Source organism: Clinocottus analis, unplaced genomic scaffold, assembly GCF_023055335.1.
Source record: "Clinocottus analis isolate CAN_PGR_092001 unplaced genomic scaffold, fCliAna1.0.p SCAF_8, whole genome shotgun sequence".
Taxonomy (NCBI): domain Eukaryota; kingdom Metazoa; phylum Chordata; class Actinopteri; order Perciformes; family Cottidae; genus Clinocottus; species Clinocottus analis.
In genome coordinates this window covers 21,696,636-21,723,314 of record NW_027176240.1, presented here as the reverse complement: position 1 = coordinate 21,723,314, position 26,679 = coordinate 21,696,636, and the positions used below count along the sequence as shown (strand labels likewise).

The 26,679-nt window shown below is 49.9% G+C and overlaps 1 protein-coding gene across 9 annotated transcripts in view; it reads right to left on the bottom strand.

The window, feature by feature from the left end:
• gbf1 (golgi brefeldin A resistant guanine nucleotide exchange factor 1) overlaps positions 1-26,679 on the bottom strand; it is a 69,322-nt gene that overhangs the window by 6,175 nt on the left and 36,468 nt on the right. The window contains exons 5-34 of one of the 9 annotated variants that reach the window (XM_068567504.1): positions 25,574-25,737; positions 24,708-24,816; positions 23,489-23,549; positions 20,920-20,974; positions 19,651-19,686; positions 18,387-18,534; positions 18,013-18,239; positions 17,743-17,893; positions 16,661-16,872; positions 16,452-16,550; positions 16,162-16,356; positions 15,436-15,631; positions 14,474-14,611; positions 14,297-14,385; positions 13,810-14,012; positions 13,583-13,706; positions 12,896-13,021; positions 10,256-10,338; positions 8,871-9,107; positions 7,938-8,031; positions 7,414-7,590; positions 6,601-6,665; positions 5,928-6,051; positions 5,272-5,343; positions 5,063-5,157; positions 4,804-4,957; positions 3,522-3,747; positions 2,909-3,066; positions 2,527-2,779; positions 795-1,003 (exon numbers count right to left, since the gene is read on the bottom strand). In XM_068567504.1, the coding sequence (XP_068423605.1) occupies positions 795-1,003; positions 2,527-2,779; positions 2,909-3,066; positions 3,522-3,747; positions 4,804-4,957; positions 5,063-5,157; positions 5,272-5,343; positions 5,928-6,051; positions 6,601-6,665; positions 7,414-7,590; positions 7,938-8,031; positions 8,871-9,107; positions 10,256-10,338; positions 12,896-13,021; positions 13,583-13,706; positions 13,810-14,012; positions 14,297-14,385; positions 14,474-14,611; positions 15,436-15,631; positions 16,162-16,356; positions 16,452-16,550; positions 16,661-16,872; positions 17,743-17,893; positions 18,013-18,239; positions 18,387-18,534; positions 19,651-19,686; positions 20,920-20,974; positions 23,489-23,549; positions 24,708-24,816; positions 25,574-25,737 (4,280 nt within the window). Of the gene's footprint in view, positions 1-782; positions 1,004-2,526; positions 2,780-2,908; positions 3,067-3,521; positions 3,748-4,803; positions 4,958-5,062; positions 5,158-5,271; positions 5,344-5,927; positions 6,052-6,600; positions 6,666-7,413; positions 7,591-7,937; positions 8,032-8,870; positions 9,108-10,255; positions 10,339-12,895; positions 13,022-13,582; positions 13,707-13,809; positions 14,013-14,296; positions 14,386-14,473; positions 14,612-15,435; positions 15,632-16,161; positions 16,357-16,451; positions 16,551-16,660; positions 16,873-17,742; positions 17,894-18,012; positions 18,240-18,386; positions 18,535-19,650; positions 19,687-20,919; positions 20,975-23,488; positions 23,550-24,707; positions 24,817-25,573; positions 25,738-26,679 lie in introns of all 9 variants that reach the window. The other 8 variants (XM_068567503.1, XM_068567506.1, XM_068567507.1 and 5 more) reach the window with 8 other exon arrangements.

Here is a 26,679-nt window from a genome sequence, read left to right as displayed (position 1 = left end):
ACGCTTACAGCTGGGGTTTAAAACTAAAACGAGTGTTTCAGCTTCTTTTGTGAAGTGTTTTACGTTCATATTAACACGAATATCACGCCGTCCACTGGGCATGCTGGTGCCGTGTAGACAGGAAGTAGAGCTCGTAGTGAATGTCAGGTGTAGGTAATACACTGAAATAACTTAACTTAATTCAAACACATGAAGTCAGTATCAAAACTGTATATTAAAGGCTGTAACCTTCAAATCAATGACTATCAAATTGATAGTCAGGGGGAGGGGCTTAGTGCAGGGGGAGGGACTTAGTGCAAGAGAGGGTCTGAGAGCAGGGGGAGGGGCTTAGTGCAGGGGGAGGACTGCAAGAAGGGGTTTTGCGAGCAGGGGGAGGGGCTTAGTGCAGCAAGTGGGGCTTAGTACAGGGGGGTGTGTCTTAGTGCAAGGAAAGGGGCTTAGTACAGGGGGAGGGGCTTACTGCAGCAGGAGGGGCGTGTCTTAGTGCAGGGGGAGGGGCTTAGTGCAGCAAGAGGGGCTTAGTACAGAGGGGCGTGTCTTAGTGCAGGGGGAGGGGCTTAGTGCAGCAAGAGGGGCTTAGTACAGGGGGGCGTGTCTTAGTGCAAGGAAAGGGGCTTAGGACAGGGGGAGGGGCTTACTGCAGCAGGAGGGGCTTAGTGCAGAGGGGCGTGTCTTAGTGCAGGGGGAGGGGCTTAGTGCTGCTTGGACTGAAACGCTGCCTACGCTGAAGGTGTGGGTGGAATCAGAAGGAGGTAGAAGGGAAAGACCGCCGTGGTACTTACGTCCTGACTAACCTGTAATGACACCGTGTGGTAGCTGGCCGGCACGGCCTCGTCCTCCTCGTCGTCGCTGTGGGAGCGCGGCGGGCGCTGATTGGACGCCCGGCTGCCGCCTCGCCTGGCCCCGCCCCCTCCCTCCTTGTCCCGCCCTCCCGCCTTCTTTTTCATGCGGGACTTGGAGTCGTAGTACTTGTGGCTCTTCTTCTTGTCGTGGTTGCGGTAACCTGCAGGAAGCAAATTCATTAGAAACGGGAAAAATTGGAATTAAAGCTTTGTGGTTGTCAAGTCACTGCGTCCGTGTCATCAGCGTGTGCTATTAGATGTGTGCAAAGTTGTCATAATAAGAAGATGTTTGTGCTAAATTTGAATAAAACCCCTCCAGGTGTTCAGGTCTGTGTTCGCTGCACCCCGTCTTCCCTGGCCGCCGTTGGCCCCGCCCCCCTCTGCTTTGTGGTGGGGCCAACAGAGTTGGTCATGAACTCATCACCGCCACGCCGGCTGATCCTCACAGCGACCACAGAGCTCTGGGCCGTTCCCAAAACGTTGAAACCACCTTCAACAAAACGGACTGAAGTCAGACCACGAACGCGGGGTTTTGCACTTTCTATTCGTATCTCAAAGAGCTCAGCGGCCGAGGCTCCGCCCCGCGCTTTGATCGACCCGTCGCTTTGGTTTCGTCCGCGTAAAGCCGTTGACGGCACGAATCCAACGGCCCGAAGCGCCGGCGGAGCGGGGAGCGAACAGCCCGTCAGCGACGCCAAAGCACCAGGGAACCGCCGCCATTTCTCAGGCTTAACCCCTGTCGTTGTGTAGATTACACACACAGCGGGGGAGGAGGGGGACGAATGGAAAAAAAAGGGGAGGGAAGAGGTTTTGGAGGTCAAAGTGCAGAGAGGAAGAGGAATGCAGGGCGGGTTGTTAGCTGCAGGCCGACTGGAGTCAGACCCTTCATTCAGTAAAGTTTAAACAGTCTCTCACACTGTTGTCCATGAAGGACGCACACAGTGAGCCATGACTCACATTCAGAAGTGACACACGTCAAAACAATAAGAATAAGGTCTCAACATCATATTCCCCGAATGTGAAATCAATCGTATTTAATCTCTAAGAGGAATTGGTTAGAGTATAACGCCTGAAAACAAGGAAAATGCCCCCTCATTGAGTGATTCACTGCAGCGCCCCCTACTGTTTAAATATCATTAAAATGGGTATGTTAAGGGACACGATGTTGACATATGCTGCAACTTTTGTGAGGATCGGACAAGTGATTTAAAAGTTATATGTATGGACGTATTGAGTCAGGCCCCTACGAGGTTATTGGTTCATATCTTCTGAACACAATCAGATATCAACAAAGTTGAAAGTAAGTTTGATCACATTGAACCAATAATGATCCACAGAAAGTTTCGTGAGAATCGGACCCAGCGTTTAGGAGGATTTGGAAATTAAGTGTTTTTTTTTCACAAAATTCAAAATGGCGGAAAATCTAAGTAGGCGGAGCTTACTGCCACAATTGACATTTCCCACCCGGACATGTGTGCCGAAGGGTCGGACCTCAGCTGGGAAGAATCACCATGAATACCTTTAAATGTTAAGTTTCAGATAATCAAGTTTCATGTGAATGAGGCCGCTTCTTAAACAACGAATGAACTTTCATCCTGCCGGCGAGGAATTGTGTCGTCACGTCATCCTGTTCAGGCACTCGGCAGCGCTCCCGTGAAGCTCGTCACGCGTGTCAGCGCCTCACCTCCGTTGAGGCTGGCCTCCACGAACACTCGGATGGCCCGGACGCACAGCTCAAAGTTGTCCGGCGTGACGTGGGCGGCGTCGCGGACGATGAACGACAGCGTCTCCACGCACTTGATGAGGGACTTGGTGTCGTGCTGGCCCAGGTCCTGGCCCAGCGTCAGGCTGTACTGGTTCACCAGCGGGTGGTTCAGCTGAGCCTTGGAGTTCATCACCGGAGGGCTCTTGCTCATCTCAAGGTCGTCTTTACCGACCTGGAGGAGACACAGACGCACCAACATGCATCAGCTTCATCAAACGACGACGCGAAAGACATTTATTTTGAAGGTTGGACTGTGCATGTACAATCATGGAAGTGTGTGTGTGTGTGTGTGTGTGCTGACCACGAGCCAGCCGCTGCTTGCTGCATCCACATCCGTGGTGGAGCGAGGCATCCTGGTCTTGCTGTGCTCGGTGTAGATCCCCGAGTCGGACGTGTAGCCTCGGTCCAGACTCACCTCGCTGACGTGATGAGACGGCAGCTCGCTGTCTGACAGCGCTCCTGGACACACAAAGTACACACTTATATATACACACACCACCTGTCCATCAGGACTAACATTCACACTGATGGAGGAGCTACATGAAGGTACCACCTGTCCATCAGGACTAACATTCACACTGATGGAGGAGCTACATGAAGGTACCACCTGTCCATCAGGACTAACATTCACACTGATGGAGGAGCTACATGAAGGTACCACCTGTCCATCAGGACTAACATTCACACTGATGGAGGAGCTACATGAAGGTACCACCTGTCCATCAGGACTAACATTCACACTGATGGAGGAGCTACATGAAGGTACCACCTGTCCATCAGGACTAACATTCACACTGATGGAGGAGCTACATGAAGGTACCACCTGTCCATCAGGACTAACATTCACACTGATGGAGGAGCTACATGAAGGTACCACCTGTCCATCAGGACGAGCTAACAGAGGGATAGGTCACCTGTCTCGGTGTCGGTGGAGGTGGAGGAGAGCTGGAAGGAGGCGGGCGGCTTCACCCCGGCCCCGATGCACTCCAGCAGGGAGAAGAGCGTGAACCAGTCGTTGGTGCTGTGGATGTTGGCCGCGTTGGTCTTCAGCAGCTCGTGGAGGCCGAAGGCCACCTCCCTGCTGACCCGCGACAACACGGGAGGCTTCATCATCAGCAGGAGGCGCAGCGAGAGGAGGACCTGCGGGGGGGAACGAGGAGGGAGGAGATCAGGCCTGGAGAAGAGCTCCAAACATCTCGTACGCTTTCTCCTCGACAGATATTACTTCTACATTGAAACACAGCATTAAGATGTGAGATGCGAGCCGGCTGCAGAGTAGACGGCTCCAGATGTAGGTCACCTGCCGGTAGGAGGTCAGGTCAGCACTGGATTACCTGCTTATCGGCATCATCTCACGCAGGCTTTTGCTCACACAGAGCTCTATTTGGGACAAGAGGCCGGACACCGAACATCAACACCTGGATCGCCCGGAGCGATCCAGGTGCAAAGAGCCCCGAAAAGCCCCGCGGCGCGGCAGAGCAGGTCACCGGCGCCGCAACGTGACCGTGACTGGATGTAACCTCAGCTGCCCGACCCCGGAGACGACCCCGGAGACGACCCCGGAGACGACCCCGCCTCCAGGGTCCGGTCGGGTCTCTCTGACGCGTTGTTGTGTCACCACCGGCACCACCGGCCGCGTGTCGGTGCTTCAGGAACGTTTATGTGGGGTTGAGTTTAACAGCTAATAGTGTGTGTGTATGTATGTGTGTGTGTGTATGTATGTGTGTGTGTGTGTGTGTGTGTGTGTGTGTGTGTGTGTGTGTGTGTGTGTGTGTGTGTGTGATTGTATTCAGAGGGCAGCAGCATGATGGGTCGGTGACACCAGACACAACTTTTAAAAAGCAGCCGCTTCGAAAAAGCCTCAACAAAAACTGTGAGCGGGTCTGCGAGCGCTACTGGGTGACAAAAAAATGAAAGAGCACGGCGAACACAACCATCTAGTCTGTGATTTGTGTCTCAAAGACGAGAGCTTTCAGTTGTACTTTGGGCAGCAGGAGTCAGTTGAAGTGTCTTCTAAGCAGCAAAGTCGCGTTTCCATCTAGAATTCGTATTTAAATAGCGCTAACATTAGCGCCTCGTCGGAGGGAAGCCATTTTCTTTTGAATTCCCCGCTGTTCATACCACACGAACAGGAAGAAATAAAGCCTGCCGTGTGTGTGTGTGTGTGTGTGTGTGTGTGTGTGTGTGTGTGTGTACCTGAGAGCTGATGTCTTCTCGGCGCAGCAGGCGGATGGCGAGCCGCAGTAGTCCCACCACGGCCCTCTCCACCAGGAAGCAGCTCTCGTTGGGGTGGACGCAGAGGTGGTAGAGGTGGTCCCTCACCGTCTGCCACACACACGACACGCGGTCCCTACACACACACACACACACACACACACACACACACACACAGATGTTCAGTGCCTCAGACATCACCGGCGGTGCAGTGGACGGTCCACAGAGCGCTCTTTCCTACCGGTTCTCCAGGATGATGCGCAGCAGCATCTCCAGGCAGAAGGCGGCGTCCTCTTCATCGTAGGTCTCTTCGTCGGGGGTGACGGATATCAGAGCCTGGGAGGAAGACTCTGGATGTCTTTAGGACTCACTAAACGAGCCTGAGCTAAGAGAAGCACACGGCGAGGCAAAGGGCTCCATGCACAGGGAGAGAAGTGAACTGGTACACACCTTCATGAGGTCCTGCAGAGACTCCAGCTGGAGGAACTTACTCTCCGTGATCAGCTTCTCCGGGTCACATTGCTGGAAGGAGACGCAGCAATATGAGCAATGTGGACGCAACCGTAGGCAGAGCAACCTCCCTGAAGGGTGATGTCAAAGTGCAAGTAATGCAGTCCTCGTCTGTCTCTCTCAGAGACACACAATGTCTTTCCAGTCAGTTAAAAGGTGTTTCTGGTTTGAGAACTGTTGGACAGACTGAGACGAACACATGCTAAATGCTACGCTACGTCCATTTCAACCACCAAGAATGAAGACTTCCACTCGTCATGTTGTGTGTAGTTCATATTTAAGACAACACAGAGGCTCTCTGGTTCAGATCCAGGACGATGAAGAAGAGATGAACACCTTCAGTTGTGGTTTTAAATTCAACATCTTTCTACGTGTCTTGTTGTCTTGTTTCATGCGGCATTTTCTGGTGTTTGTTCTTGTAATGTGTTGTTTGTCTGTTTGAGTCTGTTGTTGCTCCACCTCGACACTTTCATTGTGTCGTCGTCTTCTCACCCTCTACATGAAGGATCCAGGCTATCGTAGAGTTGTGCACGTTGTGTCACACTGTGTGTTACCCGTCGGTGTTGTGTTACCCGTCGGCGTCCCCTGAGTCGTACCTTGATGCAGAGGACGGCCGCCTGCTTGGCCTCCTGGTTCTCCGTGGACGGTCCTCTGAGTCCGGACTGCTCGGCTCCGCTCAGCGTCAGCCAGTTCACGAAGCTCAACACGGCCGACTCGCCGCTGGCGCCGGAGGAGACAATTAGCTTTTAGCATGAACTAGCCGCCATGTCATGGACCAGCGCTCACTTTATGGAACATCCTTCACGTCCAAGAAGCAGAACAGACTGGAGAGTTTCACATGGAAGTTCTCTCTTTCTGGACATTTTGAGAGTTTCATGAACCCACAAATGTGAAGCTCCAGATCCTCAACCAGCTCAAAGGAAGAACAGTTTTATAGCTTTAAGAGTTTTCAATGGTTTTAAGGGGTTTTTAAGTGTTTCCTTTAGGGTTTTCAAGGGTTTTCTATCCTCCATTAGTCTTCTAAGGTGATGATCAAACACAATGTACCATCAGAACACTGATAGCTGCTGGAAATGGGCCTCTATACACGATGTAGATATTTCATTAAGAAATTTTTACATCATTAACAGTGTAGAGAGGGTATTTGATTCATTTCATGTTATGTTCATTGAAAAAAACACTGCTTTTCTTTGACGGTAGTGTACGTCTGGAGATGACGCAGTGAAACCTTCCTATGTGAACACATGAACAGGTGAGAGGTGCTCGTACCGGTTAGATGGCGTTTCCTCCCTCTGAAGAGAAATCTTCCCGTTGGGCTCCACAAAGTCCTCCACCTGAGGCGACAAGCACAGAGTTAGCGCGGCGGCCAGCAGGGGGCAGCGCAGCCTGCAGGATGCAGCCTGGGGGATGCAGCCTGGAGGATGCAGCCTGGAGGATGCAGCCTGCAGGATGCAGCCTGGAGGATGCAGCCTGGAGGATGCAGCCTGCAGGATGCAGCCTGGAGGATGCAGCCTGCAGGATGCAGCCTGGAGGATGCAGCCTGGAGGATGCAGCCTGGAGGACGCAGCCTGGAGGACGCAGCCTGGAGGACGCAGCCTGGAGGACGCAGCCTGGAGGATGCAGCCTGCAGGATGCAGCCCGGAGGACGCAGCCCGGAGGATGCAGCCTGCAGGATGCAGCCTTTACGATGCAGCCTGGAGGATGCAGCATGGAGGATGCAGCCTGGAGGACGCAGCCTGCAGGACGCAGCCTGCAGGACGCAGCCTGGAGGATGCAGCCCGGAGGATGCAGCCTTTACGATGCAGCCTGGAGGATGCAGCCTTTACGATGCAGCCTTTACGATGCAGCCTGGAGGATGCAGCCCGCAGGACGCAGCCCGCAGGACGCAGCCCGCAGGACGCAGCCCGCAGGACGCAGCCCGGAGGACGCAGCCCGGAGGACGCAGCCTTTACGATGCAGCCTGGAGGATGCAGCCCGCAGGACGCAGCCCGGAGGACGCAGCCCGCAGGATGCAGCCTGGAGGACGCAGCCTGGAGGATGCAGCCTGGGTGTGTGTGTTATCACTCAGAGGGCGAAGCTGACCTCCACCATGGCTTTGGGCAGCAGCTCGGCCCTGAACAGCTGCAGCATGGCGTCCATGATGTTCTTCCAGCCCTCACGCAGGATGTCCCCGTGCCGGTGGGCGAGGTCGAACACCGTCTTGGCCGCCGTCTGAGCTTTACTGTTGCTGCCGAACACCGTGGGGAGGTTTTCTACAGACTGCACACACACACACACACACACACACACACACACACACACACACACACACACACAGGTACTTTCATTATGTTAAATACATCATAGAGGAACTGGTTCTTCATTACAAACATTTGATAACATTTTACACATTCATTCCTATTTTAAAATTATGTAACATTCACATTTAGACACACACTCCACACACTCACCTCACTGCTCAGTGTCTCACACACACTCACCTCACTGCTCAGGGTGTCACACACACTCACCTCACTGCTCAGGGTGTCACACACACTCACCTCACTGCTCAGGGTGTCACACACACTCACCTCACTGCTCAGGGTGTCACACACACACACACTCACCTCACTGCTCAGGGTGGTGAACTTGCAGAGTGAGATGATCAAGTTGTCAAAGACGTCACTGAAGCCGTAGTGAGCTGCTATCATGGCGCACTTCCTGCAAAGAGACACACACCAGAAACCAGCGTAAAACACACAACTCAAACACACCATGACTTGTTGCTTCATACACACACTCTGACCAATGGGTCACCATGACTTTTAACACAATTTCCAGATTTTTCCATGACTTTTAACCAAATTTCCAAAATTTTCCCAAATTTCCATGATTTTTAACCAAATTATCATGACTTTTAACCAAATTTCCATAACTTTTAACCAAATTTCCATGATTTTTAACCAAATTATCATGACTTTTAACCATATTTCCATAACTTTTTCCCAAATTTCCACAGCATAAACCAAATTTTCATGAGTTTTAACCATATTTCCATAATTGTCAACCATATTTCCATGACTTTTAACCAAATTTCCATGACTTTTAGTGTATGCCTGCTTATATTTTGAGCCTCTTTCTTTTAAAAGCAGATTCATTATTTCAAATCAGCGTACATGAACGTCATGAACACATGAATATAACACATTTACACAACTTTGGGGACTTTTCCAGGCCTGGAAACAACCATTTTAAAACTCCAGGACCTCTCTCAGGGCTCTCTTTGTCTCTCTCTCCCTCTCTCCCTCCCTCTCTCTCCTTCCCTCTCTCTCTCTCCTTCCCTCTCTCCCTCCCTCTCTCTCTCCTTCGGTCTCTCTCTCCCTCCCTCTCCCTCTCTCTCTCTCTCTCTCTCTCTCTCTCTCCCTCCCTCTCTCTCTCCCTCCCTCTCCCTCTCTCTCTCCCTTCCTCTCTCTCTCCCTCCCTCTCTCTCTCCCTCCCTCTCTCTCTCCCTCTCCTTCTCTCCTTCCCTCTCTCCCTCCCTCTCCCTCCCTCCCGCGTACCTGAAGCCGGTGATGGCCTTCTGCAGGATGACGTCGTCCAGGCTCTTGTCGAACACGTAGGACAGGGCGGCGATGGTGGGCCCCCAGCTCATGGTGAACAGGTCGTGGTCGTAGCTGCCGGGCGGCAGGTGGAGGAAAACGCCCTCGGGCGTGGCGCCGCGGTGCAGCAGCACGCTCCACACGTAGTTATCCTTCACCAGGCCGGACTGCTCGTCGGGCATCACGATCTCCTCGTTCCTGCGCGGGACAAACGGCTCGGCTCACGCACGTTTACAAGCTGTGTGTGTTCGGTTGTGTGTGTTGCATGCGTACGGTTGTGTGTGTTGCATGCGTACGGTTGTGTGTGTTGCATGCGTACGGTTGTGTGTGTTTAATGCGTACGGTTGTGTGTGTTTAATGCGTACGGTTGTGTGTGTTTAATGCGTACGGTTGTGTGCGTATGGTTGTGTGTGTTTGCGTGCGTACGGTTGTGTGTGTTTGCGTGCGTACGGTTGTGTGTGTTCGCGTATGGTTGTGTGTGTTTGCGTGCGTACGGTTGTGTGTGTTTGCGTGCGTACGGTTGTGTGTGTTTAATGCGTACGGTTGTGTGTGTTTGCGTGCGTACGGTTGCGTGTGTTTGCGTGCGTACGGTTGTGTGTGTTCGCGTATGGTTGTGTGTGTTTGCGTGCGTACGGTTGTGTGTGTTTGCGTGCGTACGGTTGTGTGTGTTTGCGTACAGTTGTGTGTGTTTGCGTACGGTTGTGTGTGTTAGCGTACGGTTGAGTGTGTTAGCGTACAGTTGAGTGTGTTAGCGTGCGGTTGTGTGTGTTTGCGTGCGTGCGGTTGTGTGTGTTAGCGTGCGGTTGTGTGTGTTAGCGTACGGTTGTGTGTGTTTGCGTGCGTGCGGTTGTGTGTGTTAGCGTGCGGTTGCGTGTGTTAGCGTGCGGTTGCGTGTGTTAGCGTGCGGTTGCGTGTGTTAGCGTGCGGTTGCGTGTGTTAGCGTGCGGTTGCGTGTGTTAGCGTGCGGTTGCGTGTGTTAGCGTGCGGTTGTGTGTGTTAGCGTGCGGTTGTGTGTGTTAGCGTGCGGTTGTGTGTGTTAGCGTGCGGCTGTGTGTGTTAGCGTGCGGTTGTGTGTGTTAGCGTGCGGTTGTGTGTGTTGGCGTGCGGTTGTGTGTGTTGGCGTGCGGTTGTGTGTATTAGCGTACGGTTGTGTGTGTTAGCGTGCGGTTGCGTGTGTTAGCGTGCGGTTGTGTGTGTTAGCGTGCGGCTGTGTGTGTTAGCGTGCGGTTGTGTGTATTAGCGTACGGTTGTGTGTGTTAGCGTGCGGTTGTGTGTGTCAGCGTGCGGTTGTGTGTGTTAGCGTGCGGTTGTGTGTGTTAGCGTGCGGCTGTGTGACGGCGGCTTACTTGATGGCGTTGTAGAGATCCTCCAACATGTCCTGGTCAAAGTCGATGTTTCCATTCACGCCCTTCAGATTTTTCTTGAATTGCTGTTTGAAAGAGGGAGAGAACGCTGTGGAATCATCTTCAATCAAACGCCCGGCGTGGACTCGGGTCGCTTCTCCACCATCGGCATGTCAGTCGGCGCATCTCAACGGGAGCTTAGCTCCGACACCCGAGCCTCCGGCGTCCACGCCGCTCCGTCCACCGAGCGTCCAGAAACCCGGCAATTAAAGGGCTTTGTGTGGAAGCGCACTCGCCGTGCGTTACTCAATACGCTTTAGCTGCAGCGCTAGGAAAACAGGGATTAGAGCCCAGAGCCTCCTGTAAATAAACAGGAGCGGCCCCGCGATGACGGACGACCTCGAGGCTCGGCCTCGCGGGTTTGTTGCCCCCCCGGCAGGTGAGGAGGAGAGGAAATAAACAGGGTGATGTGTTTCTACCCGTCGTGCTGGAGCAGCAGCGGCGCTGTGCTTCATGGCCTGACCTCACCTGACCTCACCTGACCTCACCTGACCTCACCTGTCCTCTCATCGTCAGATCCTCTGGAACAGGATCTGATTCACAAGGTGATGCTGGGCATAGTCCCCCCTCCCCCTCACTCCATCTCTAAAATAAACCCCACATGCTGCGGTGAGCGCGACACATAGCGAGCGGCTAAGTAACCGCGGTGCTCGGCGCCACTTTTATTGTCTCTCTCTCTCCAAACGATTGTGTGTGAAGCCTCTGGCTGTCGCCTGAGCCCGGGAGGTCAACGAGCCTTCTTCATCAAACCCACGACTGACCTTGTGGGAATGTGTCGGGATCATTTAAAACGCCGCACGGCGGCAGCTGGACGGCGAGGTCGGACTCGGGCCGGAGGAAAGAGTTTCCACAAAGTGTGGCCGCGTAAAGGAGAGCGGAGAGAGAGGCGAGCGCTCGCTATTGTTGGTCAGTGAGAGTGGCCCACCCACAAAGTGTTCACAGGCCGCCGCTGAGGCTCTGTTTAGTCTTCGGCCGGCTGTCAATCAAAGAGAGAAAACAGAGACAGCAGATGAAGAGAGACAGAGCCCCCCACCCCCTTCAGGATGAGTCCTCCTCTCAGACTGAACACCGCTGCCTCCAGCTGTCGGCTCTCTGAGCAGAGGAATGTCCCATCAGACACGGGGGCACGCCCGGTGAGAGGGCGCGCACGTCTATGGACGCAACGCACGTACATGTAAAGTCAATGCACAGATGCAAAAAAGAGTTGGCAAAAAATTGTCTTTTTTTTCCTGCAAAATGTTTTTTTTTCTGCAAAATTCTCTTTTTTCCGAAAAATTCTCTTTCTCTACACTGTTTTACAGGAACGTGACCGGGTCAGTTTAGGTTAGCTAGTGAGGCTATGTGCTGCTAGCTACAGGAACGTGACCGGGTCAGTTTAGGTTAGCTAGTGAGGCTATGTGCTGCTAGCTACAGGAACGTGACCGGGTCAGTTTAGGTTAGCTAGTGAGGCTATGTGCTGCTAACTACAGGAACGTGACCGGGTCAGTTTAGGTTAGCTAGTGAGGCTATGTGCTGCTAACTACAGGAACGTGACCGGGTCAGTTTAGGTTAGCTAGTGAGGCTATGTGCTGCTAGCTACAGGAACGTGACCGGGTCAGTTTAGGTTAGCTAGTGAGGCTATGTGCTGCTAGCTACAGGAACGTGACCGGGTCAGTTTAGGTTAGCTAGTGAGGCTATGTGCTGCTAGCTACAGGAACGTGACCGGGTCAGTTTAGGTTAGCTAGTGAGGCTATGTGCTGCTAACTACAGGAACGTGACCGGGTCAGTTTAGGTTAGCTAGTGAGGCTATGTGCTGCTAGCTACAGGAACGTGACCGGGTCAGTTTAGGTTAGCTAGTGAGGCTATGTGCTGCTAGCTACAGGAACGTGACCGGGTCAGTTTAGGTTAGCTAGTGAGGCTATGTGCTGCTAGCTACAGGAACGTGACCGGGTCAGTTTAGGTTAGCTAGTGAGGCTATGTGCTGCTAGCTACAGGAACGTGACCGGGTCAGTTTAGGTTAGCTAGTGAGGCTATATGCTGGTAGCTACAGGAACGTGACCGGGTCAGTTTAGGTTAGCTTGTGAGGCTATGTGCTGCTAACTACAGGAACGTGACCGGGTCAGTTTAGGTTAGCTAGTGAGGCTATGTGCTGCTAACTACAGGAACGTGACCGGGTCAGTTTAGGTTAGCTAGTGAGGCTATGTGCTGCTAACTACAGGAACGTGACCGGGTCAGTTTAGGTTAGCTAGTGAGGCTATATGCTGGTAGCTACAGGAACGTGACCGGGTCAGTTTAGGTTAGCTTGTGAGGCTATGTGCTGCTAACTTGGGTTTACGTAGTTGAAAATCAGGCGAAAAAGCGTTATTCGAATAGCGATTATTATGTGAACGCACCAGAAGTTCATACTTTTGTAGCCCAAAGCAAACTCACAGACATGTTCTCACGTCTTGAGACTGGAGGACGTTTGAACCGAGGCTTTGGAAGAACCGCCTCTGAGCGTCGGGGCCGCGACAAAAACAATGGAGAGGAATTTCATTTTGTCTGATTTCTCGTCGTCAGGAGACACACAGAACGCTGTGTGTGTCTGTGTGTGAGCTCACTCACCTCGATGGTCATGGGGATGTTCTGCTTGCGGACGTTGTGGTTGTGCTGGTCAGTGTTCAGCATTATGACGGCGTATGCCAGGGCGAAGCCGGCGTCGTTGGTCACGAAGGGAGAGCCGTTCACCTTCTACACAACACGGGACACAACACAGGATGGAAAAGGACATTAACCAGAAATAGTTTCCAGGTCACATGACTCCTTCTGCTATTTTCAGAAGGGAAATGTTCCCCGAGTGGAGAAGACTCATCATTGTGTAAATGTGTGTGTCTGTGCTAACACTTGTGTCATCCTCCCACCATAACCCACAGGGCCAATCACGTAGCGCCTTTACAGTCCTTTTTTTAAACTTGGTAATGTGTCACTCTTATTGATATTTGTGGACTGTGTACTCCGCTAACAGCTAACAGCTAACAGCTAACCCTGCATATGGTTGAAAAGAAGGAAGTGTGGCACTATGATTGGGATTAATAATGAGGAATTGGAGTGATTGTGAGCTGTCACTGGCTTTATCTACACACCAAGTCACACAATCCTGATGTGCAAGATGAAATAGCTTGAGTTATGTCTTTAATGTTGAACGGAGCGGATGGAATAGTTCTGCAGCTCGCGTCCACAGCTGAGGGAAGTTGTGCGATGAACCTCGTTCTCTGATAATAGTCTAGATGTGCTGAGAGGTTGTCGCCTTACATGCCAGTTGTCTGTGAACGTTTCCAGGAGTCTCTGGATGACGGGAGCCTCTCCGGGGAGCCTGAAGGCCTCCAGGTAGAGCCGCAGGGCCTCGTCGATACGAAGCCCCTGGAAGCCGAACGTGCTGCCAAAAACAGATAACCCCGATATCACAACCTGAATCTCCATCAACACAAAGAGAACCCACACTAAAACCATATCAAACAATCCCTGGGGTTTCACCGTACTTCACAAAGCTGTCCAGGAGCTCCATGTTCTTGCGATCGCTGACGTACTCGCCGATCATCTTCTTGTCCAGTCGGGGGTTTTCGCGGAGCCACTGGGCCACCTGGTTGTTGTCCAGAGGGCTGCTGAGCAGGCCTTTCTCCTGCAGGAACTGGATCCCCTTCTTGGGCTTCTGGTTGAACTGCTCCGTGCCGGTGATCAGCAGCTGGGAAAGAGAGCAACACGTAGGTCACGATGTGAGATCCTACAACACATCTTTACCCTCGGTGGCCCTGCTATCTGGATGGTGTACCATGTGTATACCACTCATATGAATAGTCTTATTCGTGTAATGTGCATTCTGGTCACATGACATCTATTGTTCTGTCCATCCTGGTAGAGGATCCTTCATTTGGGGAGTTTTTCCTGACCAGGTGTACAGATTGTAAAGCCCTCCGAGGCAAACCTTGCATTTGTGATTTTGGGGGCGATACAAAACAATTTGCTCACCTTTTTCTTCGCTCGAATATCCACCAACTCTTGGGAATCGGGTAAGCAGGAGGAGAAGCGCTGAGGCTTCTTCACGGCTCGCTTCTCCGCTGGATGGAAAACATTCACATTTAAAATGAGCTTCCACCTCAACGCTCACGGAGACGTTCACAAGTCACAGCGTCCGTGAGGCCTCACCGGAGTCGTTCTCCCCTTGGTCCTGTCGACCCAGCTTCATCTTCTCCGCCATCAGGTGGCCGCTGGTCGGCGGGCACGGCGCCGCGCTCTCCGGTGGCGGAAGACTGGGATCACTGGTGCTGTCCAGTGTGCTCACGTCTGCAGGCAAAGACACCGGTCAACACCACCATGTACTGAAGAAGAGTACTGGGAGAGACTCAAGACGTTTTACTGTCACATGCACAGATATCAGTTATTCTAGAGGATGAAAAGATTATTCTGCTCGGTCCGACACGTGAGAGAACATACCAGCTGTTACACGTGAGGGAACATACCAGCTGTCGTGTTGCATGTGAGGGAACATACCGGCTGTTACACGTGAGGGAACATACCAGCTGTTACATGTGAGAGAACATACCGGCTGTTACACGTGAGGGAACATACCGGCTGTTACACGTGAGGGAACATACCGGCTGTTACACGTGAGGGAACATACCGGCTGTTACATGTGAGGGAACATACCAGCTGTCATGTTACATGTGAGGGAACATACCAGCTGTCATGTTACATGTGAGGGAACATACCAGCTGTCATGTTACATGTGAGAGAACATACCAGCTGTCATGTTACATGTGAGGGAACATACCAGCTGTTACATGTGAGGGAACATACCAGCTGTCATGTTAAACGTGAGGGAACATACCGGCTGTTACATGTGAGGGAACATACCAGCTGTTACATGTGAGGGAACATACCAGCTGTCATGTTAAACGTGAGGGAACATACCGGCTGTTACATGTGAGGGAACATACCAGCTGTTACACGTGAGGGAACATACCGGCTGTCATGTTACATGTGAGGGAACATACCGGCTGTTACACGTGAGGGAACATACCGGCTGTCATGTTACATGTGAGGGAACATACCAGCTGTCATGTTACATGTGAGGGAACATACCGGCTGTTACACGTGAGGGAACATACCGGCTGTGGCGTCCGTCCCGTTGGAGGTGGTGGAGGCGTCTCCCTCCGCCAGCAGCGTCTCAGACTGGTCCTGCTGGGCGCTGCTATTGAGCACCTTGGCCTGGCAGTGGGCCTCGGTGCTGTCGATCACCGTGAGCAGCGCCTCCAGCGACAGCAGGTGGGTGGTGTAGAGCTGCCCCGACACCGGGAACGCGTTCTGGTGCACAGACATGACGCCATGAGCACGTTTACTGAGCGTCAAACCGGTCAACAAATCAAACACAGTTATTTCTCTACATGTCTGCTGACTGGAAAAGTAGCAGCTGGATCCAGATGAGAGTTTGTTCAGTGACGACGTTCTTCATTATTTCAACGGAGTGAAAGTCTTTTAATTAAAGGTGAAATAGTTTGCACAGTTTACAGCAGAGTCCAAACTTTTAAATGACATGAAACTAAAGTTACGCAATCAGGAACGAAAGAATATTCAAGACCTTTTTTAATCCATCAGATCAGCTGAAGAACACTGACTTTTAAAATGGCGGAAGATAAAGTGTGAACCCACGTAGTGTTTTGCTTCATCCCTTAAAACTGTACCTAACAGGGTTCATACACATTCTGCCCACTGGGTTTCCATGACTTTAAACCACTTTTCCTTGACTTTTAATCAGATTTTCATGACTTAAGCACTTGGATTGCAGTTTGTCCTGCAGTGCTGAGATGCTACCAGTGACGCCACGTGGATGTCACCTTGGACAGCAGCTTGGTGAGGTCCTCGAACAGGTTGGAGAAGTAGAAGTCGCAGTCGTAGTTGATGTACAGCTCCGTGACGAAGCTGGGGATCCTCCAGAGCTGCACCAGCGCCTCCAGAGCCAGCTCCTTCATCTCGTAGGGCATCTTAATGTTCTCCGACGTGACGATGTCCATCAGCTTCTTCAGGTACATCTGTCGGGTCGGAGCACACAGACGCACGGTGATGAGGGTCAGTAGCTCCTCGTGAAGTCTTTCACTATTTCACAACGAAGTGGTTACACAGTTACCTCCAGCTGGAACTTCAGATGCACTCTCATGCTCTCGAAAAGCAGGAAGCAACAGCGTATGGAGGAAGTGTAGAGGTTCATCCGGTCCACGCTCAGCAACTGCAACGCAGACACGATCATTTTGCAGAGAAGACGTCTCACCAATAACCATTTTGAAACAAGATGTGCGTTCAAGCACTACGAGCAACGGTCGCCCCGTTGCGCTTCACCTGGAAAAGATGTCTGCACAGCTCGTCTTTCACCAGCCCGAGCAACGACTGGTAGTTGGTGATGTGCGCCGACTCCAGGGCGACGGTCAGCAGCTGCAGGCCCATGTGCATCATGGCGTCCGTGTTGTGGCGGTCCTGCGGGTTGGTCAGCGAGATCAGGAAGCGGAAGAGCTCCCTCAGGCAGGGCAGGCCGTAAGGGATGATGGACGCTCCTGCAGGAGGGACAGGAGGAGGTTAGAGGAAGAGCTTCAGCGACAGCCACACTGCTGCAATGCCATTTTTAAAACGCATAACGTTTACACTCCGCCTTCACAGTTTCAAGTACAATTCAGCCTTTTTAAATATGTTTTTATCTATGTTGTTGTTTATAGCCTCTTTTTTTTAATTATTATTTTATTAATTGTATTAATATGTTTTGATTTGATTATTTATTTATATATTTTGATTATTTATTTATATGGTTTATATTTATTTATTTATATGTATTTGTATTTATTTATATTATTTTTTATTATTTATTTAACTTTTTTTCATTTTTTTAACTTTTTTTATTTCATGCTTTTTTTGTATGTGTTTGCATTTAATATTATTTTGTATTATTTATTTTTCCTTTTCTTTTCCTTTTTTTATTTCATGAATATTTGTATGTTTTGTATTTATTTTACATTATTTTTATTTTCCTTTTTTTATTTTTTATTTCATGATTATTTGTATGCGTTTGTATTTATTTAATATTATTTTGTATTATTTAGTTTTACTTTTTTCTTTTTTTTTTAAAACTTTTTTTATTTCATGATGATTTGTATGTTTTGTATTTATTTTACATTATTTTTATTTTACTTTTTTATATGTGTTTGTCATGCTGTGTTGTATCTGTGCTGCTGCTGCTTGGCCAGCTCAACTGATTTTACCTGCTTGAATTAAGGTCTAATAAATAACGTCTCAAGACAAAGTGTAAATAAAAACATGGTCCCTCTTCAAAGGGGAGCTTCTCAAAGTCAACGCGTCTGCACCGATTAGTGTAAACTGCATCGACAGCGACACACAACAACAAGTAGAGAGAACACCTGCTAAAGCCTCACCGTCTCTCTGGGTGGACTGTGTGAAGCGCACACCTCTGGGGTTGACGTAGTCCATGTCGTGGATGGAGCCGCCGTCCGACTGCTCCGTCACCGAGTCTTTGTCCTCCAGGACCTCGGGGATGGACTCCACCGAGGCCGACTGGGCGTCAGACTGCACCCACAACACAAACCATTGACGGTTAAAGTCGCACGTCGGCTCCAGGAGATACAGGAAGCCAGAAAATCGATTCAATAAATGAGTACAAATGTTTTGTGGTTGCGAGAGCCGACCCCTACGTGTGCATCCGGAGAGCCGGGCTCGGACCCGGGGAGCGTGCCGGCGGTGCAGGGGGTGGAGGCGGAGGAGTTGCACTGCTCCAGGTCGGACAGGTCCTCCCTGGACGTGGCTTTGGAGCAGGTGTCCAGGCCGCTGTCGGTGGCCGTGGGGCTGGAGACGGACGAAGCCGCGCTGTCCGACGCCGGGAGGCCCGAGCCCTGCTCGATGAACGGGACGCCGCCTGGCGGGGAAAGAGATGCACACGTACAATGCTGTAACATTCTTCCCTTCATCCATCTTGCATAAATCCCCCAGCGATATGTCCAGGATGTCTAGAAAACGGATGCCAACATGAGAGGATTCTCCAATAAAAAGGGGCGTGTCCCACCTGAGAGGTTGTTGTTGCTGAGCGTGCTGGACTGGCTCGAGTCCATCTGGCCGGAGGGGCTTCGGACCATGTGGCGAGGCGGCCTCGGCGAGCGCTTCTGCTTCTTCCACTTGGACGACTCGCTCATGCCGCCGGCGCGCATCTTCAACTGAGAGGAAACAAGAGCGCACCCTTGAGTCGGGCTTCCTGCCACCTCGCTGGACGCCTGGACCGCCGCTACAGATCAAGGCCATGATCAGAGAGGATGCTTCTTTCCTCAGAAGGATAAGCGACGAGCTGTAGCTGTGAGCGCTGCTAGTGACAGACTGCTAGCTTATAAAGGGTGCAATTGTGCTAAATGCCACAATATTTGAGCTTTTTGTTCAGCTTTTTCTAAGCTTTGCAGCTGTGTGAAGCTCTCTGGGGCTCCAGATGGAGATGCAAACAAGACATTGATTGTGTTGCATCAATCTTTAGACATTTTGAAACTCTTCTTCCTGAGTTTGATCACGTTACAGGAGTCCAATGCCGAACACATGGAGTATTGTTTAAAATAAAAACAGCAGTATATTTTCCCTGTAACAGCATTACTGAACCTTCAAACAACCTTTTGTGTGTTACGTTCTGATAGTTTTGTTGATAAATCATCAAATAAATGAAGCTAATTTCAATATCTGAAGCAACTCCTGTCATAACCTGGTTTACATAATGGGAGAGGTTATAAGTGTAACCCCGGTTCTCTGAAGAATGAGGATGGCTTTCCCTTTGGGAAGAGGCCGAGTGTGGTTTCAAAAGAGAACGTCCTATTCGATCATGGCCTAAAACCAGCTGTGGATGAATCGGCAGGTCAATTCAGAAGAAAATGCACAGAAAAAAATAAAAATAAATAACAGCACAGTATGTTCATGCACACATTTACTCAATTTAAAGGTTCTGTTTCAGTGTGAATGTTTGTGTTTCAGACTCTTTAAACACGACTGAGACATGCTCCATCCTGCAGCCGCTGAGGAGGCCCATGGGCAGCATGAGACATGTGCATGAGGGTCAACCATGACACTAAAGGTGAAATAATACCATTAAAGTAATGCGAGCATTCACAAGCACAGACACGTCATCGTCAGCTACGTTAACTCGGTAAAGACTCGTCTACGTCAGCTGATCTACAGCACATTGCTCCTTCTAAAGTCAAGAGAAGTGGGGGGTTAGTGCGTCGTTACAAAAAGGACACGGGGAAGGTGACAGGGAGAGGTTGTCCAGCCTAAATACTGAAAGGCATCTTCCTTACCTGCACTCGTTTGTTTTTCCACATGATATTGTAAGCCTCAGAAGAGAAGGGGGAGCGAGCAGGTGCCCGTGATTAGTGATGGGTAACATGTCAGCAGTGGGACAAACACACAACACACCGGGGACGTACACTGTGCACGGTGAGGGGGGGGGGGGGTCCACAGACACGGCCGCTAGCAGCGCTAACCGCTAGAGGGGCAGCTAGCGGGCAGACAGACCATGCAGAAAGCAACTGCCTCCAGGACATGAAGTCCAGACGCGTAACAGCAACACGACGGCCATTCAGACAAAACCACACAACGGGGGAAGAGGAGTTGAGGAGGCGTTCACACCAGACGCGACGTGATGACACGCAAACGCAACGCACAGACGCGAACGGGCGCAAAGACGCAACATTTTCGGCGCAAATGAGCTAGCGCAACAGACTCGTTTGAGGTGGTGCGACGAAGTGTTTAAGCTAGCGCAACAGACTCGTTTGAGCTAGCGCGACGGACTCGTTTGAGCTAGCGCAACAGACTTGTTTGAGCTAGCGCAACAGACTCGTTTGAGCTAGCGCAACAGACTCGTTTGAGGCGGTGCGACGGACTTGTTTAAGCTAGCGCGACAGACTCGTTTAGGCGGCGCGACGCAGTGTTTAAGCTAGCGCGACACTCGCTTGAGGCGGCGCGACAGAGTGTTTAAGCTAGCACGACACTTGCTTGAGGCGGCGCGACAGACTCGTTTGAAATCACGTGGCGTTTGGCGTGAACGCAGCGTTAGTGTCAGTATGTCGTGGGTGTTCATTGTCAACCAACAACCGTGGACAAGTTGAAGGAAACAAAGCTCCGGACCGTAAGGATTCATGTGAGAAGCTGAGCGAGGACGTGCTGCGCTACTCAAACCCTAAATGTTTGAAAAACCAAGATGGAGGTGAGCAGAACTGTGATTGGAGGGAAGCTGCGTTGTTGTTGAGCGACAGCAGCAGGACGATGTGTGACGTCCAGAGTCTTCACCGTGTGCAGGAATACTGTGGAGGAGCTCGGTGTTTGGGACGAGTTCACATTCAGTTAAAGGGTTTTTACTATATATATATATATATATATATATATATATATATATATATATATATATATATATATATATATATATATATATCAATAACTGGATTCCACAGAAACCTTAAACGTGGCACGATGGTCATGAGCAAAACCCAGACAGTAAGAAATCGGGATAAGGAGCACGGAAAATAGCGAGCAGATCAAATAAACATTCAACATTTAAATTCTTTTACCTTCTTCATGTTGGCGCCCACAAAACTCTTGGCCTCCTCTTTGAACTGTGGAAGTCTGGAAGGAAATAAAAAACACAGATAATTAAAGTTGAAACCTTCTGACATCATTATATTCTCTGTATCTGACTACGTTACTTTCCGTACTAACAGAATCACAGCTCTTCTCACAGCTCATCCACTTGTTGCTGACTATCTTTGACCTTGGACGACCTACATGGTAGCTGTACATTGAATTAAAAAGCTGTGGGTGTTGAGCAGGCAGGGAGAGACTGATTGATTCATTAATTGACTGATTGATTCATTAATTGACTGATTGGTGAATGAATTGACCAAAGGAACCAGTTCTTGGAGTCAGTATTTCTCTACATCTCTCCTGCTTTTCATTCGATCCATTAGAGGAGATTAGCCTTTATACCGCTGCGATCCTGAATTGCCAGCGTTCCCCTTTAATGTGTGTTGCTTCTCCTTCTTCTTTACAACCCCGAACAGAAGAAACAACACCAGAGGAATGCAGACGTGTGCTGAGCCCAGAGGCCGAGGAGCCAATATCACGCTGGGAATCTCCACGTCTTAAAGCTGAGCCATAAATAAACTTTTACCAGCATTTGATGAGCAATGCTGGCTGCTGTTCACCAGAGTGTGTGTGTGTGTGTGTGTGTGTGTGTGTGTGTGTGTGTGTGTGGAAACCACTAGGTTTCTGTGGACACTAAAGCTTTGCTGGAAAATGAGATGTCACCACCAGTGACTGACACACACACACACACACACACAGAGACACACACACACACACACCCCCTCCTGACATTAACTCAGCGTTAATAGAGTGTTGTCTTGCGAGCGCGGTTATTGGATGATCTGTGGGTCCAACAGATTAACATGCCTAACACCATCAGCAGGCAATCTGAGGAGCTGCTGTTCTTCTCTCTGAGAGGGAGAGGGGGGGGGGGGTCACATCTCTATTATCTAGGGGCTGTAGACAAGCGGGGGAGGGGAGGGGGGGGCTGAACATGAGCAAAAAGAGGAGGAGGTGTGTGTGTGTAATAAAGGAGCTCAAACTGACTCTACATCTGCTGGCGTGCGGCGGCGGCGCCTCGGTTCAGGCCGCCGGGCTTCTTCCTGCTATAATGTGTGTCGGTGAACGGCTTCATGAGCCGTCACTTTGTGACAAATCCTGCGTCGGACCGTCCCGTTGGGCGGCGGAGCGCCTCCACGGAGCGGGGGGGGGGGGGGGGGGGGCGACGCCACAACTTCAAAAGCGAGCTCTCTTTGTTTTGCAGGCCGGCTCCTTCACATTCAAATGAGCACTTTTTTTTTTCCCCTTCTGATTTTCATGATTGCTTGATGTCTGGAGTCACCGGCGAAGATAATGCTGGATGTGTGTGTGCATGTGTGTGTCTTCATATTCATGTGGCTGGGAGCTTTGCCGGCGAGGCTTCATCTATATGCAGATGGCGTGGCGTGCGGCTCAATGGGCTCATCCCCCCCCTCGCCTGTGACTGAATGTGACCGGCACTCTGATGCGTGTGGGCGGGGTGGTGGAGAGAGAGAGGAGCGCTTATGCTAAATGGCAGAGGAGAAATCATGTTATGGCATTAGTGAATCAGTGGCCCATTGACCCCGTGCACGGTGCAAAATGAAATTCATGAGCTTGAGGGGGGAATAATGAGGCCTGAGAGACGGATGCATGCAGGAAAACCAACAAGCGCTAATCCAGAGGTGCTGAGGGAGCGCAGCAGCAGCTGGGTCGGCTTCTGGAGGACTGAAACCGCTCTAAAACACGCTCTGAAGCAGCACCCAGTGTCCAATCGCAGTGATATGTTACAGTTCGACACACATGACAACCCGTCTGTCCACATGTCACGACTATTAGACGTGTTGAGATGCGTTTTTTGTGGAGGCTAACTCTCAAAAACGCTCGTCAACTAAGACCTCCCAGCTCAAGCTCCGCCCACTGGGTTTGAAACGGCAAACACTTCCTGTCTCTTAAGTGGGCGTGGCCTCTCCATCCCCCCCGGACCTTTGTTTGGAAGTGTTTATGAACGTTGGATGTGGATGGATGGAAGTGGATTGGGTATTTAAGTCCTCTTTTGCTAACCTGAGGCTAACGGCTAACAGCTAACAGATGAGTCATTGGCAAGAGAGAGATTTGTTTGTCTGAAAAATGCCATTTCAATATCAGAACGTCAGGACGATATGTGGCTTGAGAAAACGTGGTCCAACGTTTTAATTTTGGTGACTAAGGAGCGACGAATGCGTCATGATCTGTGTTCATTGGAGGTAGTACTCTGGACCTCCTGAAGGGGGACGGAGGTACAGCAAGCTGCCTTTCAGAGGACATTTTGAGACGTCACGTTGGGGAATGGGACGGGTATGAGGTCGCAGAGATTTGGGCCTTTCACCTCCAAATGCAATCAGTTCATCTTTCAGTCCACGTGAAGGTTTGTGCCAAGTTGAAGGAAAGTTGAAGGACAGAGCGTACTGTTAACACAGGGAGTCCGAAGCCCTTCAGCAGTGCACACACACTACAGTATGGCTGAACAAACGTCCCACTAATGTCCCATTCATTCACCTGGAGAACAGGAGCTGCACCATGTCCACCAGTGTGTGTTCAGCTGACTTCCTGAGGAGCTCTGCAAACACAGAGAGGAAAACATGAGAACCAAACACAGAGAGGCAGAAGACCACATGCATCCAAACCCCAGTGACACCAGCCTGCATGTAAAGACAACCAGGATGAGATGTTGCATAGGTTCTTTGTTATCGAACAAGACCATTTGGTGTGTGTCCACTTGACATGAAGCAAATCATTTGACCCTTTGAGAAAGGTCTTCATGAAGTATTACCTAAAGGATTTCCCCTTATTAGATTGTTGGAACACTTAGAAATGTCCTTATTTTCTCAAGAAAAACAGTGTTTGTTTCAATGAAGATATGATGAAATGAATCATAAATACCCTCTCTGGTAAAAGACTATTCTAGGTGTAAACGTCTGGTTCTTAATGAAATATCTACATTGTGTATAGAGGCCCATTTCCAGCAGCTATCAGAGTTCTGATGGTACATTGTGTTTGATCATCACCTTAGAGGACTAATGGAGGATAGAAAACCCTTGAAAACCCTTAAAAACCCTGAAAGAAACACTTATAAACCCCTTAAAACCCATTGAAAACTCTTTAAAAAAAACCTTGAAACCTGTAAAAACCCATTGAAAACCCTAAAAAACAACTTTAAAACCCTGTAACCCCCACCCCCCAAAAAAAACTTTAAAATCCCTTAAAAACCTTTAAAATCCCTTAAAAACCTTTGAAAACTCACAAAAACCCTAAAAAAAAAAAATTAAACACCCTTTAAAACCTTAAAAGAAACACGTAAAAAACCCTTAAAACTATTGAAAGCTCTTAAAGAAAACTTTAAAAACCCTTGAAATCTGTAAAACCCCTTGAAAACCCTAAAAATAAAACTTAAAAATCCCTTAAAAACCCTTAAAACCCCTTGTTCAGTGATGTCACTCAGCTGAAAACAGCTCTGCTGGAGAGAGAAGCTATGAAACTGTTCTTCCTTTGAGCTGGTTGAGGATCTGGAGCTTCACATTTGTGGGTTCATTAAACTCTCAAAATGTCCAGAAAGAGAGAACTTTCATGTGAAACTCTCCAGTCTGTTCTGCTTCTTAGAAGTGAAGGATGTTCATGAGGGAACGTCAGGAGAACCTCAACACGTGTCTGTGTGACTCCAAGCTTTTGAACGGTGGCGTTCATGACTCAGAGGGCGGTGATGTTCGGTGAAGCTCACCGCTGAGGCGCGTCTCGAAGCAGATCCTGAAGCAGGACTGCATGATCTCACACACGGACTCGTTGGTCAGGTGGGCTCCGACGGGCGTCAGCAGCAGAGTCCTCAGGACCTGAAACAACGATGTGATACCACGAGGACGCTGCAGTCAATCAGCTTCATCTAACAAGTCATTACGAGGAGGAGATTACAACTAATCACACACTGGAATTGGCTGGAGTCCTACGACTGGTACTTGCTCTGCTACATGCATATTTCTTTAAGAAGGAGCTTAAAAAAGGTGAAGCTCTCTTCCCATTGACTCTGAGCAGAAGGTACACTACGCTTTCTTCTATTGTAGTAAGAAGAGTGATGCACATGAAGACAAGGAATGAGATTTTTCTGGAATAAAATGCTGTAATGTAGCTTTTTTAAAATGTATTTTATCCAATTAATGATGGATTCATCAAAGTAATAATCATTTTTTATAATCAATTATCAAAATATTTGTTAACGGCTCTACAGAGGACATGTGTGTTGATAAGCAATGAAGAAGTCATTGTTATAGGAACAGGATGTAGCATTTCGGGAGGTTTATTGTGCAAAATGGAATATGAAATGTATAACTAGGTTTCTCTGGTGTATAACAACCTGAAACTGAGAGCGGGTCCTCCACACTGACTCCAGTGTGTTGCACCTCTATGTCTCTACAGAAGCCCAGAAAGGACAAACCAAACTCTGGCTCGACGAGGCTTTTGTGTGTTTGGTTTGTCACCTGAAGGCCACCGTAGTTCTCACTCTGACTGCTGCTGCTTTAACACGATGAAACTGTCGCACAGTTTCTGAATAAAATCCGTTACGGAGGCTGGAGGAACAGGTGTGTGCTCTACCTGGAGGATCTTCATCAGGACCACTTCATCGCTGGCGGGGTCCGTCCCCACAAACCTGGCGTGCGTGACGGCGTCGGCCATGTTCTCGATGGCCTCCGCCGCGGCTTCATGGTTAGCGTCTGCAGACGGAGAGGAGACAACGGTTCCTTTAAAAGAAGGCCGACCTGTAACGGGAGCCAAGGGCTTCAGGAGGATTTATATTCATGTACGTATCCATCTTTATAAAACGTCTTGCTAAACAATTCATACAGAACTTCCAGCTGAAACCTTTGGCTTCAGGGGTCAAGAACCACCTGAGATGCTCTAAACCTTTCCTCTGATTTGTCCTCTGCCGACATTATCCAGACGCACCGCGAGAGCGGAGGCGTGTTCAGCAGATCAAATGACCACGAGGAAAACATGTGGCTGTAAATTAACTTCTGGCTGAGCAGCTGTTGTGGGTTGAATTAGATTGTATCGTATGAAGCGGGCAGCGAGCACACGTTGACAGGTCAATACGCACGAGGTGGAAACCTTCAAAGCAACCCTGTGGAGGGAGGGAGGTTCAACGGGAGCGCTTTCTGTGGCCCCATGCATTTTAAAAAGTCATTTTCTCCTTAATGTTAATTAAAACACAGTACAGTAAAATAGATCACTTAACGTCACGAAATTTACTGACGTCTGATGTTGAAGAAACAAACATTTCAGACATCGAACCAACAACACGACGACTTTGAGACCAGGAGGCGCAAACATGTCGACTCATTCCCGCTCGTAGGACTCTTTCCCGCTCGTAGGACTATTTCATGCATGTAGGACTCTTTCCCCGCTCGTAGGACTCTTTCCTTGTTCGTAGGACTCTTTCCTTGTTCGTAGGACTCTTTCCCCGCTCGTAGGACTCTTTCCCCGCTCGTAGGACTCTTTTCTTGCTCGTAGGACTCTTTCCCGCTCGTCAGACTCTTTCCTTGCTTGTAGGACTCTTTCCTGCTCGTAGGACTCTTTCCTGCTTGTAGGACTCTTTCCTGCTCGTAGGACTCTTCCCCGCTTCCGGGACTCTTTCCTGCAGACGCTGAAGAGGACTCTGACACCTTTCAATGAGAACTGTCGTTTGACATTCTCGGACTTCT